The 17,493-nt window shown below is 45.1% G+C and overlaps 2 protein-coding genes across 2 annotated transcripts; one reads left to right on the top strand and one right to left on the bottom strand.

Moving 5' to 3' along the window:
• Positions 1-43: 43 nt before the first annotated feature.
• aasdh (aminoadipate-semialdehyde dehydrogenase) lies at positions 44-12,488 on the bottom strand. Its single transcript, XM_086115142.1, is given in 14 exon segments — positions 44-459; positions 576-713; positions 792-917; positions 1,042-1,205; positions 1,273-1,819; positions 8,369-8,502; positions 8,505-8,532; positions 8,535-8,777; positions 10,013-10,185; positions 10,344-10,695; positions 10,969-11,161; positions 11,452-11,705; positions 11,904-12,024; positions 12,111-12,488. Coding segments are annotated over 14 exon segments (3,090 nt in total). The 5' UTR covers positions 12,353-12,488; the 3' UTR covers positions 44-84.
• A 344-nt stretch (positions 12,489-12,832) lies between these two features.
• hjurp (Holliday junction recognition protein) lies at positions 12,833-17,492 on the top strand. Its single transcript, XM_086115146.1, has 7 exons — positions 12,833-12,918; positions 13,043-13,106; positions 13,203-13,258; positions 13,547-13,580; positions 13,666-13,691; positions 13,854-13,929; positions 14,604-17,492. Exons 1-7 carry the CDS (start codon positions 12,841-12,843, stop codon positions 17,048-17,050), a joined length of 2,781 nt encoding a protein of 926 aa, XP_085971272.1. The 5' UTR covers positions 12,833-12,840; the 3' UTR covers positions 17,051-17,492.
• Position 17,493: the final 1 nt, after the last annotated feature.

The following is a 17,493-nucleotide window of genomic DNA, read 5'->3' as shown; positions in this document are numbered from 1 at the left end:
TACTTTGAAAATGTTGATACTGTACATGAACAGATAAATGAAATAGACTTCAAAATATATATTTAAAAACTGCACAAATGATGGCTAAATGTCTATTTGTAAACAATACACAAAATCATTCCGACACCCGACCACCAAGGAGCGCTGGCACACCACCGGGGAAGAGAAAAGCTCCCCGGGAAGCGTCCGCGAGCACAACGCCAGTCCGTTGCGAGCGTCCAGGACATAGACGGTGCCGTCGGTGGACGCCACGCCCACCAGCTCCCCTCGCATCCCGCTGTCAAAGGCGCAGGGGCTGGCGAACACTTTGCCCGCCGTCTGGAACGTCCAAAGCAAGGAGCCGTCGCCGGCATTCAAGCAGTACAGGCGGCCGTCGTGAGAGCCGCACAGGAGCCTCGCGAGGTCCGAGGTGATGCACGGAGACGAGAAGACGGCGCCGTCTGTCCGGAACTGCCAAACCTGTTGGGACAAATACGATTTCCTGCCATGTGGAAACCAGTCTGAATGAAATGATAAACATACTAAATCTTTAGCCTAGCAGATGCTAATTTTAACAGCATGGCTAATTTCTGCACCATTGTGCCGTCGTGGCTGAAGCAGATGATATTTCTGTCCACTGAGCCGATAGCCACGCGGCCGTCGTCACCGCCGCACTTTGGTGAGGAGAAGAAGGGGACGTCCCTGCTGTGTGACCACAGAACCTCGCCGCTGTCCTGGTGCCACAAAACAACACAAAGCGTCACATTGTTGGACCGATGCAATTCTAAAAATGAGGTTGCTTGAAAACGTACCGGTTGCAGACACAGCAGCTTGCCGCCGAGTGTGGCCACGTACAGTTGGCGGCGGGCGGCGTCAAGGTAGGGCGAGGAGAATATGGCCCCGCTCCCACAGTGACGACTCCAAATGCAGCGCTGAGCCTGAAATAAAAATGGACGCAGTGGCTCCTTGAATTTTTCCAGTGATGAGCCATCGCTCGGTTGGTTTTTTTTCCAACTGTGCCCTATTTGTTACCCTTCCTTTGGTCACATGACCCCAACTCACCTGAAGGTCCAAGGCATACACAAAACCATCGTGCGAGCCCACCATCATCCGGCCCGTGAGGTGGTCTGCGGCGGGGCGGCTCTTCACGGCGTCGCCGGTCTCAAAGACCCAGCGCGTCTCGCCCGAGTCGGCGCTCAGCACGTACACGTTGCCGTCGTAGCAACCTGAGGAGCGCCAACGATTCGTCACTGCGAATGTCAAGGAGCTGTGGTGAATAAGATGAAAACCGACCTACGACCACATAGCGTCCGCATGGGGACACGCCGGCTGACGCCTCCACGCGTCCCCCGAGGACTCGCTCCCACAGCAGGTGCCCGCTGTCCAGATCCAGAGCCTGCATCCTGTTCGAGTGCGAGCCGATGAACACCACGGTTCGGATGCTGTCTTGCCCTTCCCGGACCAGAAGCGCCGGGGAGGCGTCCACGCATCTGCCCGTGTCCGAAGACCAGCGCTCGTTGAGGACCAACACACTTCTGTCCTCGGTCCGCGTCTTTGTCATCTCACTCTCTCCTTTGAACACTTTTAAAGGCCAGCTCCTTTCGCCCTCCTCTGAAGTCGCTTCCGCCGCGATGCGCTCTCGTTTTACCGGCGCAACGACGAGGCGCAGGACATCGACGAAAGTCCCGTTGAGGACCGCCTCCAAAATCCGAGGCGAACCGACTCCGGTGGCGGCCAGGATGTCCTCGCAGAGTCGAAGCGCCTTCAGGGAGTCTCCGCCCCCGAACAGGAAACGGGAGCCATCATCCAACTTTGCGTTCCCGTCGAGACCGAGGGCATCCTGTTGACAGGTCGGAAGTCATCTGAATGTTTCTCATGTCTATTTGTGGTATTCAGCAGGAAACCTGTCATACGGTGAAACTCCTCTACAAAGAAACCTACATGGGCGAAAATACCCACTAGTGTGAAAAAATGTTCACGCATGAAAGCCATTCCCACTTTTCAGTGATGTGTTCCTCGAGCCGGTCCTTGGCCTCGAGGACCGGCTCGAGGACCGAAGGGCGGTCCTTGGTCCTCGGCCTTGGCCTCGGAGTCAAGTCCTTGGCCTTGGCCTCGGGTTGCCGGTCATCGGATACGAGGGATTAGAGCCCCTAATCCTTCATCCACAGTGGGCCAGAGGACCGCAAAAATCACAAAGAAATCAAACAAAATCCATCCAGGGAAACCCACGTTGATAACTTTGTCTGGCGCTTTAAGAGGGGCGGGGCTGTCACTGACAGTCAGTACAACGTGTAAAGAGCGGCATCACAGTTAGTTTCAATCACGGTTCGTTCCGTTCGCGATCGGCAGTTTAAATAGCGTGTAAAGCCTTTCTGTAACAGTGGTGTCTTTTACTTAGTTATTTTTGCACAGTCGTCATGTTTGTGCGGTCGCACTAGAATGTTTGTTTGAACCAAGTAATTTGCGTTACAGCTGGAGTTAAAAATGTCGGCACTTCACTTCCGGGTTTGGCCGTTGGGATTTGGAGTCCTTTTGCTCGATTCCAGTTATGTTTGCTGAATGCTTTCTCATGTTTGGAATAATGAATATTGATAATACATAGTTTAAAATCATGGTTGATTTAATGATTTTTTTATTATTGTTGTGAAGTTGAAGGTATTAAATTGATTAATGTAGTATTAGTGGGAGTGGTAAAAATAGTAGTACTCAGAGAATGTTTAGAGATTCAGCCATCTCGTTACCTCATTACCTCTGCGTCCCGCCGAAAAAAACGACAACATATAGGAAGGCGTTTTTAGCCCATAAAAACGACCGTGTATAGTATGGCGTTTTTCGACGAAAAAAAACGACCATGTATAGTAAGGTGTTTTGAGCCGAAAAAAAACTACAATGAAGAGTAAGGTGTTTTTAGCCGAAAAAAATGACCATGTATAGTAAGGCGTTTTTAGGCGAAAAAACAACCATGTATAGGAAGGCGTTTTTCGACGAAAAAAACGACCATGTATAGGAAGGCATTTTAACAAAAAAAAAAAAAAAAAAGACCATGTATAGTAAGCCATTTTTAGCCGAAAAAAATTGACCATGTATAGTTAGGCGTTTTTAGCCCCAAAAAACGATCATGTACAGTAAGGCGTTTTTAGCCGGAAAAAAACGACCATGTATAGCAAGTCGTTTTTAGCCGAAAAAAACGACCATTTATACTAAGGCGTTTTTAGCCGATAATAAGCCGAAAAAAACGACCATGTATATTAAGGCGTTTTTAGCTGAAAAAAAAATGACCATATATAGTAAGGCGTTTTTAGCCCCAAAAAAACGACAATGTATAGTAAGGAATTTTTTGCGTCAAAATCGACCATCTTTTTTTTTCAGCCAAAAATGCCTTACTATACATGTCGGTTTTTTTCGGCCAAAAATGCCTTACTATTCATGGTCGTTTTTTTTCGGCCAAAAACGCCTTACTATACATGGTCGTTTTGTTCGGCCAAAAACGCCTTACTATACATGGTCGTTTTTTTTCGGCTAAAAATGCCTTACTATACATGGTCGTTTTTTTTCGGCTAAAAATGCCTTACTATATACATGGTTGTTTTTTTCGGCCAAAAATGCCTTACTATACATGGTTGTTTTTTTCGGCTAAAAACGCCTTACTATACATGGTCTTTTTTTGGGGGGCCAAAAATGCCGTGCTATATATACCGTATTTTCACGACCATTCGACGCACCATATGGTTGGGCGCAGTCTCATTAATGGGTGCTATTTCTGTATTTTACACATAGACAAAATGCACTGTATTATTGGGCGCAATTTTAAAGTGGTAAAACATACGCCAGCTTAAACATACGGCATGCATGCGCGTACGCTAAAAACACGTTAGCTTGTAGCATACGGTAGCATGCCAAGACATACAGATACAAGCTAAAAACACGTTTTTAAAAAGGCAACGGAAGCAAAACTGAGTTCCGTTGTATTTTATTTAGCCATCGTACAATGTACTCACGTTTTTCGATCAATCATCAACCAGAAATCCATCAAAGTCCTCATCCTCTGTATCAGAACTGAACAATTGTGCAAGTACTGGTAATCCATCAAAAACGCCGTGTTCCCTCTCGTTGTCAGTCACTCTCATTGCCATGTGGCTCCACAGAAATGATGCCGGCTTTGCCAAAAACTCGAACAACAGTGCAAGCAGACACGTTCGTCCAAGCAGCCACAATCCATTCACAAATTGTGGCGTAACTCGCCCGGCGCTGCCTCTCACTCTTTGTAAAGTTGTGTTTGCCATCGATCATTCATTGTTCCCATGCCGTTCGCAACTTTACTTTGAACGCCCGGTTGATGCCAATGTCCAGCGGTTGGAGTTCTTTAGTCAAGCCTCCGGGAATAACGGCAAGCTCAGAGTTCATTTGCTTGACTTGGTTTTTCACCGCTGCTGTGAGATGGGCACGCATGCCAAAAGCATAACCGATGGCTTGAAGTTTGAACTGAGCTTCGTAGGCGTGTCTCTGTAGAATTTATTTTCGGAGGTTCTTAGAAACCAAAACCGAAGTTGTTTTGCAACAATGCACATAGCCACACTCTATACAGGTGTTGGTACCTGCTTGGGGCGTACCTTTAGCGTCCACTTACACGCCCACCCTTCACTCATTGGCGGACTTCTTCCCCGCATGCCTGTCCTCACTCACATCTGCCTTTTCTCTCTCTCTCTCTCCATATGTGTATATATACACGCCCACCCTTCACTGATTGGCCGACTTCTTTGCCGCATGCCTGTCCACAGTCACTTCCGCCTTTTCTCTATATAAACAGCGTGTCGGCTGTCAGTCAGGTTTTGGAACTCGGCGCATAGACAAGACGCTCCACATCATAAGGCGTCCTGTCCATTTTGGAGAAAATTTTAGACTTTTAATGGCGCCTTATAGTCGTGAAAATACGGTACATGGTGGGGGTTTTTCGGTCGCTTTTTTGGGCCAAAAACGCAAATGTCCTGTTGTGACTTAGATGGCTGATGACATTTCAGTCACAAAAGGACATTTCTACCAATTCAAGTGGAAGGGTTGTTGTCGGTGCAAATGGTTTTCTTGATTGGCTGTCAGCCAAGTGAGGGTGCCCCCTCCCCTCTGCCGATGGCCCGAAGACAGCCGGGGGAAGCTCAGGCTAAAAATGCCTTACTATACATGGTCGTTTTTGTCGGCTAAAAACGCCTTACTATACATGGTTGTTTTTTTCGGCCAAAAATGCCTTACAATACATGGTCGTTTTTTTCGCTAAAAACGCCTTACTATACATGGTCGTTTTTTTCGCTAAAAACGCCTTACTATACATGGTCGGTTTATTTCGGCCAAAAATGCCTTACTATATACATGGTCGGGTTTTTTTGGGCTAAAAACGCCTTACTATACATGGTCGTTTTTGTCGGCTAAAAACGCCTTACTATACATGGTCGGTTTATTTCGGCCAAAAATGCCTTACTATATACATGGTCGGGTTTTTTTGGGCTAAAAACGCCTTACTATACATGGTCGTTTTTTTCGCTAAAAACGCCTTACTATACATGGTCGGTTTATTTCGGCCAAAAATGCCTTACTATATACATGGTCGGGTTTTTTTGGGCTAAAAACGCCTTACTATACATGGTCGTTTTTGTCGGCTAAAAACGCCTTACTATACATGGTTGTTTTTTTCGGCTAAAAACGCCTTACTATACATGGTCATTTTTTTTCAGCTAAAAACGCCTTAATATACAGTACATGGTCGTTTTTTTGGGTTACAAACGCCTTACTATACATGGTCCTTTTTTTGGGGCTAAAAATGCCTTACGTTATATGCTCGTTTTTGATGCTAGAAATTCCTTACTATACATGGTCGTTTTTTTGGGGCTAAAAATGCCTTACTATACATGGTTGTTTTTTTCGGCTAAAAACGGCTTACTTATACATGGTCGGTTTATTTCGGCCAAAAATGCCTTACTATATACATGGTCGGTTTTTTTTGGGCTAAAAACGCCTTACTATCATGGTCTTTTTTTTCGACCAAAAATGCCTTACTATACATGGTCGGGTTTTTTTCGGCCAAAAATGCCTTACTATACATGGTCGTTTTTGTGGGGCTAAAAACGCCTTACTATACATGGTCTTTTTTTTTCGCTAAAAACGCCTTACTATACATGGTCGTTTTTTTCGGCTAAAAACGCCTTACTATACATGATCGTTTTTTTCGCTAAAAACGCCTTACTATATATGGTCGTTTTTTTCGGCTAAAAACGCCTTACTACACATGGTCATGATATTTGGCTAAAAACCGCTGACTATATACATGGTTGGTTTTTTCGGCTAAAAACACCTTACTGTATACTTTACATGGTCATCTTTTTCGGCTAAAAACGCCTTACTATATATACATGGTGGTTTTTTTCGGCTAAAAACGCCTTACTATACATGGTCGTTTTTTTTCGATGAAAAACGCCTTACTCTACATGGTCGTTTTTTTGGGTTAAAACGCCTTACTATCCATGGTCGTTTTTTTCCGGCTAAAAACGCCTTACTAAACATGGTCGGTTTTTTCGGGTTAAAACGGCTTATATACATGGTCGTTTTTTTGGGCTAAAAACGGCTTCCTGTACATGGTCATTTTTTTCGGCTCAAATGCCTTACTATACATGGTCGTTTTTTTCGGCTAAAAACACCTTACTATATACTTTACATGGTCCTCTTTTTCGGCAAAAAACGCCTTACTCTAAATGGTTGTTTTTTTTCGGCTAAAAACGCCTTACTATATACTTTACATGGTCATCTTTTTCGGCAAAAAACGCCTTACTCTACATGGTTGTTTTTTTCGGCTAAAAACGCCTTACTATATACTTTACGTGGTCATCTTTTTCGGCAAAAAACGCCTTACTCTACATGGTTGTTTTTTTCGGCTAAAAACGCCTTACTAAACATGGTCGTTTTTTGGGGTTAAAACTTCTTACCATCCATGGTCGTTTTTTTTCGGCTAAAAACGCCTTACTAAACATGGTCGTTTTTTTCGGGTTAAAACGCCTTACTATAGACATGGTTGTTTTTTTTCGTTGAAAAACGCCTTACTTTACATGGTCGTTTTTTTCGGCTAAAAACGGCTTACTATATATACATGGTCATTTTTTTCGGCTAAAAGCGCCTTACTATACGTGGTCCTTTTTCTTCGGCCAAAAATGCCTTACTATACATGGTGTTTGTTTTTTTTAAACGCCTTACTATTCATGGTCGTTTTTTTCGTCTAAAAACGGCTCATCGTTCACTTCAAAGAGCCGGATCTTTGTACCGACTCGTTCGCGACCGACACATCACTTGTGAAAATGTAGGTGATTGAACAGTCAGAGGTGCTGCCAAAAAGAACCCTTTCTGCACTGAAATACAATGATATTAATTTTGATTCAGTTTGCTGCAATACAAACCGGATACTTCATACTTGACCATAAAGTTAATTTAAAACTTAGTACCTCAATTCAAAAAGAAAATCTGACGTTGAAAAAAACGTTGTTTTGTATTTGTAAGACTGAATATGAAAATAAACAGAATTTTCAGTGAGGATCAAATACAGTTTCAAAGAAAAAAAAGTACCATTTCAAATTCAGATTGTACAATTCAGATTCAGTTATTCAATATGAGTCAGAGTAAAATATACAAATCCATCCATTATCCGAGCCACTGACCTTCAATTCACATAATTCAAATTCAGTATAAACTATTTAAAAGTTATTCACGTTTAGTTTTTGGTGGCAAATATTCCGCCCCACAGTGTCACACCTAGTTTAGTTTTGGTTGTAAAATGTCCCAGTGTCTTGAAAGACGCTTATAAATGAAATGTTATATTATTATTATTATTATTATAAGAAATTTCAGGGGTTATTTTTACTGACTATTCATTGTTCATGACATGTTTGTTTTCCTAACACACTGTCCATTCTTGTTTTCTTACAGTTCTTACAGCCGCTGTGAGACCGAACAGCCTAACATCTTGGGCCTCAGACCAGGAAACTGATGTCACAATCAAAAGATGGCTACATCTGGCTCCTTATCGGGATGGTGACAGGAAGGAGAGCATGAGAAGAAAAGAGGACATGGAGAGCGCAACAATTTGATGGACAGAAAAATACCGTTCAAGAGTAAGCTAATCGTAAATTTCGCAATTCCTTTCCCTTTTTTTCTTTCTACGCTGTCTGTATGAAGTGTCAAATAACTGTATGCTCATACTTATGTGCTATTGAAATAACATTAAAAAGTACACATGTACGTTTTTGTGTGTGTTCGTGTTTACGTCCGAGATAAAATTTACTGCAGTGAAAAGTCCCCTGTTGTGAAAAATTTCTTGCTGCAAACATGATTTCGTTGTAGAGGAATTTCACTGTACCTGCCATAACGTTTGCAGCGTTTCTTTGAGTTCGGCAACGTCTTTACGTGGCCGACTGACGTCCGTGCGTTGCTTCTGGTATATTTTCACCAATGCTCGCATGTCCACTTTCCCTGCACACAAGAGGCCATGAACATTCCATCCATCCCTAAGCAATCAATTTTTTTGGTCTCCACTCACCATGAGGTGTCAGAGGTAAGGACGGGATGTGCACCACCGTGTCCGGAATGGCGTAGCAGGGCAACAGCGGAGTCAGCTGCTTCTGGAGGTGCCTGCTAAGCTCGGAAGAGAAGGGTGACCCGGCTTCTTTGGAACCCGCGCATGCGGCGAGGACGACAAAGGCGAGCAGTCGGGAGTCGTCGTGCATACACACGGCGCAGGACTCCACCTCAGGCAGATTCGACAGCATCTGAAATTTGAGTAATTGATAATCTAATTGAAATGCAGCTCTAGAAAAAGGAACATTTACAACACTCAATATTCACGAGAATGAATTCATTTTGTAAAATGCATAGGGGGGAAAAAAATGACCAAAAATTAGTTTAAAACACGTTTCAATTTACTCAATCATATTTTCACCCTTGAAAATGTGTGAAATCGATTGTTATTATTCAGAAAAACATTATGATCAAAATGTACCAAACAATTAACTCATTCAGTACCATCCAATTGTGGACCAAGTCTGAAAAGACGTTTAAAAACGTCTTTGGGAGTGAATGAGTTAATTGCATTCAATGACGTAAATAAAAAACATTTTGATTCCACTGCAAACTATAATAATATAAACCCATTTCATAAATATTCTACAATAAATACAATTAAATAAAAAACATTTTTATTCAATTAAAAATGTCAAATTATTTTTATTATAAAATATAATGAATTAACCAAACCAATTTTAATCAAATGAAAAGACACCTTGTCTACCCTAATTACATTAAAATTACTAATTAAACTCAAATATACAACATATCAATTGCAGATGTATCACGCATTTTAAGAAAAAGAAATTCATTGAATGCAGTTACATAATTCAACATTACAAAGTAACATCAAATATGCAGTACATCCATTAAAAATCACATATGAATAAAACACAAAATTTAAAAATAGTAATTATAATTTAAATATATTTTAATGTTAATTATTTCAGTCAAAAATAATTGATAGCATGAGAGGGAAATTTAGGAAGCCAGCTCGAACATGGGATCTCATGACATTAAGCACTTAACCATGTTTGGGGAGAGTATCCATCCATCCATTTTCCGAACCGCTTGATCCTCACTAGGGTCGCGGGGGGTGCTGGAGCCTATCCCAGCCGTCTTCGGGCAGTAGGCGGGGACACCCTGAATCAGTTGCCAGCCAATCGCAGGGCACACAGAGACGAACAACCATTCACGCCCACACTCACACCTAGGGACAATTTAGAGCGTCCAATCAGCCTGCCATGCATGTTTTTGGAATGTGGGAGGAAACCGGAGCACCCGGAGAAAACCCACGCAGGCCCGGGGAGAACATGCAAACTCCACACAGGGAGGCCGGAGCTGGAATTGAACCCGGTACCTCTGCACTGTGAAGCCGACGTGCTAACCACTGGACTACCGGGCCGCCCTGTTTGGGGAGAGTAAAAAAACAAAAGCCTACTTGCTGTAGGTGGTCCAGGTTGACGCGTTTGCCGTGGCGCTTGATGCTTCTGTCCTTTCGGCCGAGGTAGTACATCTGCCCACCTCTCACCTCCACCCAGTCACCCGTGGTCCTCATGGTCCCGGGCACCGCCGAGTCCTCGTGATCCAGAAGGCACACCCTCTCATCACCGCCTGCCTCCACCAAACAGCGAGCATTACCACCCACCCGTTTCAGGGGGAGTCTGAACTTTTCCCCACAGAGCGCCGCGTACAGAAACATGGACGTTGATTTAATTGAAGTTTTAACGCCCCTTGATTAGTTTGACCACGCTTTGATGGGCATATCTCACCTATGTACACCTCTCCTTCGCCTTCCGTCACCACGCCGCCATCTTGGTCCCTCACTTCCACTCTGGTGCCCATCAGGGGGCTCCCCAGAGGCACGGCGAAGGAGGCGGAGCCGTCGGGCTGCCGGAGGACCGAGGGCGGGATCTGGTAGCAGGTGGCCCAGCAGGATACCTCGGTGACGCCGTAAACGTTGAACACAGCCGTGGCGTTGTCCTCGTGGCGCCAGGCATTCAGCATGGATACCGACGGGCACGCCTCGCCGCCCAGGGCGAGCACGCGCAACGACGAACCGCGCGACAGCACTTCCTGTCGGAGGAGTCGGGGACCGAAGCAAGACAGTAGCGTGGGGGTGACCTGCGGAAGGGAAACGCATGAGAGTGACACTCTTTTTCTTCCTCTATCTATGGCAGCAGCCTGAATGGGAATGACAAAAAAAAAGGGTGACGGAAGGAAAGGTTTAAAATAAAAAGCAGGACTGAGGGAAGGAAGGAAGGAAGGAATGAATCCTCAAATGTGACAATGCCGAATGTGCTCTACCAATAACGTGTGTGTGTGTGTGTTTGGGGGTGGGAGGGGGGGTGAGAAAACCAAGCTGCATTTGAAGGCAACAGTCCAAATGGGAATGACCTGCATGAGCGTCGTCTTGTGACGGTGGAAGAGAAGCTGACACAGCTGCTTGGGAATTTTCTTGAGCACGGCCGGAACGACGAGGAGCTGAGCCCCGGACGACAAGGCCAGAAAAAGGTCCACCACTGACGGGTCGAAGGTCAGCGGCGATGCCAGGAAGACCACATCGCCACAACTCACCGAAAACAAATGCCTGACAAAACCAAACCCAAAAAAACCCAACAATTAATCATATATATAGTATAAATACCTTGTACTTTTCTATGTTTACATAAATTAAATTGATCATTCGTTTTTTTAAATTTGGGCCTGAGCTACATGGATTGGCCAAAAAAAAATTCTGAAACCTGATTATTGAACCGATTAATTTAAAAAAACATGCAATGAATAAAATAACATCTTTTGGGGTCCCTTAACTAGCCTTTTTTTTTTAAAGATAATTATCGGTCAGCCCTAACTTTAAAAACATGCTTTTTTCCTGACCTCAGGTGCAGGATGTTGGGAAGTATGCAGTTGTGCGGCACCCGTACAATCTTGGGCAGGCCTGTCGTTCCAGATGTGTGCAGCACGTACGCCAAACCTTCTACTCGTTCGGGGAGGGATGGCAGCTTTTCAATTTTTTGCACGTCCTGCTTGGCGTCCGTCAGCGGCTCAACCCGAACCAGTGTGAGTTTGAACTTTGGCAACAGCGCACATACTTCCACGCTCATATGCTGGGTGAGGGCCGCCTGGAACCTCTTCACAGGAAAGGAAAAAAAGTCTTGATTATTTTGGGGGGAAAAAAACGAACAAACAAATAAACCACGATGCTGTACAGCGGTCTGTTGACTTGTGTGTTTAATTTGTTCCGTGACCAAGCTCTTACACAGCAGAACTTTGAATCTGTAACAATAGATCAACTAAAACAATTCAAATGAGAAAAAAAATTAGTGAACCTGGAGGAGGTCGCTCTTCACAGCACAGAACCTGAGGCGACAATTGATCATGACCCGGGCGAAGACAAGTCCTGGAGCACCTGGATCTAGTGGCATATAGGCAGCAGGTGTCTGCAGGATCCTGCTCCCGAAAAAAAAGTAAGAAATTAACATTGCACCCCTTATACACACACATTTGTAATGTTAGGGCATGTTTCGTGATCTCACCCAAGGATCCACACTGGTATGAAGAGATCGTCGCAACAGTATAGTCCTATGACTCCGTTATTGTTCGCGCAGTGTTGCTGCAGAAGGCGGCAGAGTTCACTGGAAAGCTCTCCAAGGTCCTTGTAGAGCAGTGAGACCGGACTGCTCGACGAGGACCCGCCGTCAAATGTCACCGCCACCCGCTGGGAGTGAACCGAGGCGGCGGTGGCTACGAGCCCCTGAAGCGTTCCGCTAGACTCCATGCTACCACGCCTCACAAGTTATAACTTATGAAATATATTTTCATACTAGTTCAATAACGAACGCGGTTTCGTGAATCGAGATCGGGTTTTTTTTTTAGTCCACCGCCACAGCCATAACATTGTCGCGTGATGATGACGTGACCACGCCGCTGAAAAGTTGCTGCATTCAATTGCTTGTTAATGTCACAGATATAACTCAAATGCTGACATTCATAAAACGTCCTTTGAATTTTATTTTTGTAAATTAAAAAAATGGTTAATAAACACAAAAGCTGGTGGTGAAACATGTGTGTACTGTAATACAGCTTCTTTAAATAAAGATTTTTTTTTGAGTGTTCTAATTTCCTGGATAATTTGAATGCACCCAGAGATCCTCTCGTCCAATCACCGTTCGCCCACTGGTAACGGCCAAGTTTTGAACTCAGGGCAGTTTCTGCAATTTCTTTTCCTTATTTTGTCTTCTTCAGTGCTCGACTCTCTTCCGATTCATGGACGAAAAACTGGAGCATCAACTCGCCATAAACGGCCTGAAATACAAACGATCACTGCGTCGGATTATACAAAAGGTGCGTGTTTGATGATGAGACGTCATGTATCGTTTGCTCGAGTTACAAAATTAGCGCATTCTACTTGTCACATCAAATTCCAAACTTCTTCAATCAATATTTTTATTTCTCCTGCACAAAACAGTACTCCAACCTGCCTAATCAAGACATGGCGATAGAAGTGGACCTCGATAACATCAGTACAGAAGGTAAGATGTTGTTTGTTATTCATGTTGATATTGTTCATGTCAAGCCTCTTGATGAGCATGCTTTGACTTGGTTTTGTCTTTTTTTTTTTTTTTTAGCTCTGATGCACTACATGACGCTGTCTAAAAAGCAGATAAAGGCGATGGAGTCAGAGGTGCTTAAAGTAGAATCATTTTTTTCCTGCTCACCCATCAGTTGACCTTAAAAATACTTCTCATTTGAAATTTGGGACATTTCACTTCGGGTCTGTTTTTCTTGATGAACCGAAAATGCACTTAATCATCCAACACTGTTTGCACAGTCTGGTGGTTTTGAGGCAAAATTCACAACATATATTTGATCCATGAATGGACCAATGAATATCCTGCTTCTTTTAGAATTGGTATTATAACCAGTCCTTCTCATCAAGCTGTATAATAACTAAAGCTGAATCTCTCCTCAGAGCCTGTTGGATTCAAGAGGGGACCTTTTACAGCGTAAGTGTCCATTCCATTCGATGTAACATTTGTAGACGTGGTGTCATCATTAATACTACGCTACTTTTTTTGCCCACCACCACAGTGCACAATTCCTCCAGTACTTCACCGGTATGTCCAATTTCATCTTGCCCTTGACGGGTTTTCACTAGTCTGCTGTGGGAAAAGTGTCTTTCGTCAGTTGCACATCATCTGGAAAAAAATGTTTACGTGGTGCAAAGATGTTTTTTGTCTAAATAAATATATATACTTTTTTTGGTTGTTGTTGAAAAGCTGGACCGAACGCAACAAGATGGTGGACATGATGATGCTGTTTCTTGCCAGATGTCCTCAGATGATGATGATGATGGTAAGAGCAGAAGTTTATACCTGAAGGAAAGTGACTTGATGGGATGGAGCAGGGGTGTCACACTCATTTTGTCCTGGGCCAAATTGTAGTTACGGTTTGCCTTGGAGGGACATTATGAATTTTGGGAAACCATATAAATGTTTAATCACCTCCACATATTACATACACAGCGCACAACAAATTGATGAATGACTAGTTGTAAAATCAGGAATCAAGAATAATGACTGACATTGTGGTTTGCATATGACAATTTGAAATTTGGGTTCAGACTTTAGCAAGCATCATGGAACTTGACAACTTTCACGGGCCGCATAAAATGATGTGGCGGGCCAGATCTGGCCCCCGGGCCTTGACTTTGACACCCGTGGGATGGAGGATTAAAGGGCACAAGTGTAAAATTGACTTATTTGATCACAGGCGTCAAAAAATAGGCCCGTGATTGACATCTGGCCAAAAATACAATACAATACTTGCTGATTTATATAGTGCTTGAAATGCTATATGCATTTCAAAAAAATGCATTTGACACCCTTGCTTTAAAGGCTTGTACAGTACATGAAATATTTCCGATTGGAAATGATGAAAATCACATTAATCGCCTAGGAAATACATTTTAAAAAACCCTCAGTATGTCTCCTTTTAAAGTCGATTTTTTTTTTTTGACCCCACTGCAGGAGTGTCAAACATGCATTCCCGCCAGAGCTCGCTCAACGGCAGACAAAGCGACTTCCCAGAGACTGATTTCCTCCCTGAGGACCAGGACGAGGAGCTGGAGTTGAGCCTGAGAAGTCAAGGCAGCACTTTGTCCGAGCTCTACCCCAGCATGATCGATCGAATTGGACGGGCGCAGCACCGCTGGCACATTTCCAAGATGGCCAACGGTGTGCTCCGGAAGTACTGCAAGTGGCGACGACAGTCCGGCAGAGGCAGCCACATCAACAGTGTCGTCACGAGCAACAGACAAACCACGCGGAAGAAAAAGACAAAGAATCCAGGATCTGCTTTTACCAACCAACAATACTCCTCTTTGAGGGAGCAAAGCGTTCTGGCCATGGACCTGTCCACTTTCCCAGAATCTCCTAAATTGAAACGGATTGAACTAAACGATACCTTCACTGTGGGAGAACAACCATCAACCCCCAGAAGGCTTTCTGTCTCCGCTATCGGACGGACACCATCTGTGTGTGTTCTCAGTCCTTCCCTGTTTTCTCAGTCCTCTGAGGCATCCTTGGACATGTTGCTAAGATCCAGAAGGCTTATGGGAGAGCAGCCTTCCCCGTGCTTACTCAGTCCTTCGCAGTCTTCTGGTGCCTCTTCAGGAGTGTCTTTGGACCCGCCCTTAGGCTCCAGGAGGCTTTTTTTCCCTGTTGCGAGAGATCAGCAGTCTTCAGGCACGCCTAGTCCTCCACGGTCTTCCGATCACTATACGGGAGTGTCCTTTGACCTTTCCCCAGATTCCGAGAGGCTCTCTTGCGCTGCTGCCAAAGAGCAGCCACCCTTGTGGCTCTTCAGTCCTTCACGGTCGTCTGATCCCACCTCGGACCAGTCCCTGAGGTCCAAAAGGCTTTGTAGTGCTGCTGCTGGAGAGCAGCCATCTTTGTCGGTCCTCAGTCCTTCAAAGTCTTCCAGTCCTTCCCCAGACCAGTCACTGAGATTGAAAAGGCTTTTTAACGCTGCTACCAGAGAGCAGCCATCCTTGTGGCTCTTCAGTCCTTCACTGTCGTCTGATCCTACCTTGGACCAGTCCCTGAGGTCCAAAAGGCTTTGTAGTGCTGCTGCCGGAGAGCAGCCATCTTTGTCGATCCTCAGTCCTTCACAATCTTCCAGTTCTTCCCCAGACCAGTCACTGACATTGAAAAGGCTTTTTACCGCTGCTGCCGTAGAACAGCCGGTGTCTTGGGTTCTCAGTCCTTCACGGTCTTCTGGTCCCAACTCGGGCCAATCCCTGAGGTCCAAAAGGCTTTGTAGTGCTGCTACCGGAGAGGTGCCGTCTTCATTGGTCCTCAGTCCTTCAAAGTCTTCCAGTCCCTCTTCAGGCCAGACCCTCAGAGCTAAAAGGCTTTTTAACGCCGCTACCAGAGAGCAGCCATCCTCGTGGGTTCTCAGTCCTTCGCGGCCTTCTGGTCCCTCCTCAGACCTGTCCCTGAGGTCTAAAAGGTTCGCCCTTGCTTCTGCCCAAGAACAGCATCAAACATCATCGTGGGCCCTCAGTCCATCGCGGTCTGTCGGTCTTTCCTTGGACCTTTCACTGAGATCTAAAAGGCTCGCTATGTCTGCTGCCGATGAGCAGCAGCAGTTGTCCTCGGAGGTCCCAAGTTCATTACAGTCGTCCGGTCACTCTTCTGACTTGTCACATAGTTCCAAAAGTCTTTTCTTCTCTGCAGGCGTTGCTGCTGAAAGCACCGAATTTAAAGAGCGACCTGACATTAATGGTTCACCTGTCAGGCAGAGTCCCTTAAAAGTGGGAATGGTGAGCTGGGAAGGCCTTCGAAGATCTGATCAGTCCTTCTCAAGAAGCCCAAACTCTGCTCATGTCCTCGGTTACTCCAGGCCCTCCGCTTCCCCACTACAAAAGCTACTTAGGACCCAGGCACTTCACCCAAAGTCCTGCTTGGGCTCCCCTCCACGGGCCCGCAATAACCTTTGCCGGCATTTCTCCTTTGACTCCTCCTTGACAACGGAATGCGCCACATACTCCAAAAAAGACCTGGAAGATGATTACGAAAAGCACTACCACAAGTTCGTGTGTCAGAGCAAACCCTCCAACGGGCTCCCCATCCGAATGTGCGTTGGCTGCGCCAAGGCCTGCCGGTGTCATTCGTCCCAAACACTGGTGGCGCTGGCTTTGTCACCGCACCGCTTCGAGCTGAGGAAGCGTCACCGGGAGTTGGACCGGGAGAACTTGTCCCACTCCAAGCGCTGGAGCCCCTACTCTCCGGGGTCTAAGCGGCACACAAAAGAGATGCTGAGACGCCGCCTCTGTCTGCCCGACGCCGAGGTTTCCCGGTGCGGTGACTTCAAGCAAAGTGAGTTTCGAGGATACAGTGGTCGGCCACTGCTGCAGGACTCCATTCGGGCCCGTGGTTTGCCAGAGGAATGCTTTCTTGGTGAATATCCTTGAAACAACAATGCGGTCAGACAGATGGGTTCAGTTGTTCATGTTTTCGTCACTGATTGGTTCTTGTCTTTATTGCTATTCAAGAGGAAGTTCAGGAGAGGACAATGAAGTCACAAGTTACTAAGGTAACTGAACTGTGTGTTTAAAGGGGAGGGTGGCGATACTGGCTTGAGTCTAGATGTCCAGTCCGACCTTCGACAAACCAGTTTTTGCTTTTTTTGTGGTACCCCTACAGCGAACTTTTGCTACTCCTTCCTGACATGAACAGAAAATGAAGACAGTCTCCTGCGAGGACTCTATCAGAATAGAAGCTGTGGTTACCCGCCGTCTGTGTAAAGGTGTTTTAATTCGAGTTGCATTTTACATGAAAATATTCTGTGTGTATTGCCTGTATTTTCATCATTTGCATATGTTTGTAATGTTAGTTCCAATAAAACATGACTAAA

The sequence above is a fragment of the Hippocampus guttulatus genome, chromosome 7 (genome assembly GCF_054856545.1).
Source record: "Hippocampus guttulatus isolate MCC_2025c chromosome 7, RoL_Hgut_1.0, whole genome shotgun sequence".
Taxonomy (NCBI): domain Eukaryota; kingdom Metazoa; phylum Chordata; class Actinopteri; order Syngnathiformes; family Syngnathidae; genus Hippocampus; species Hippocampus guttulatus.
The sequence above is the reverse complement of the archived record's forward strand: the minus strand, read 5'-3'. Positions and strand labels throughout refer to the sequence as shown.

Coding starts and splice junctions, on each gene's coding strand:
- hjurp (XM_086115146.1), top strand. CDS start 12,841: ATGGACGAAAAACTGGAGCATCAACTCGCCATAAACGGCCTGAAATAC. Junction 13,581..13,665: donor AAGAGGGGACCTTTTACAGC/GTAAGTGTCCAT, acceptor CCACCACCACAG/TGCACAATTCCTCCAGTACT. Junction 13,692..13,853: donor ATTCCTCCAGTACTTCACCG/GTATGTCCAATT, acceptor GTTGTTGAAAAG/CTGGACCGAACGCAACAAGA.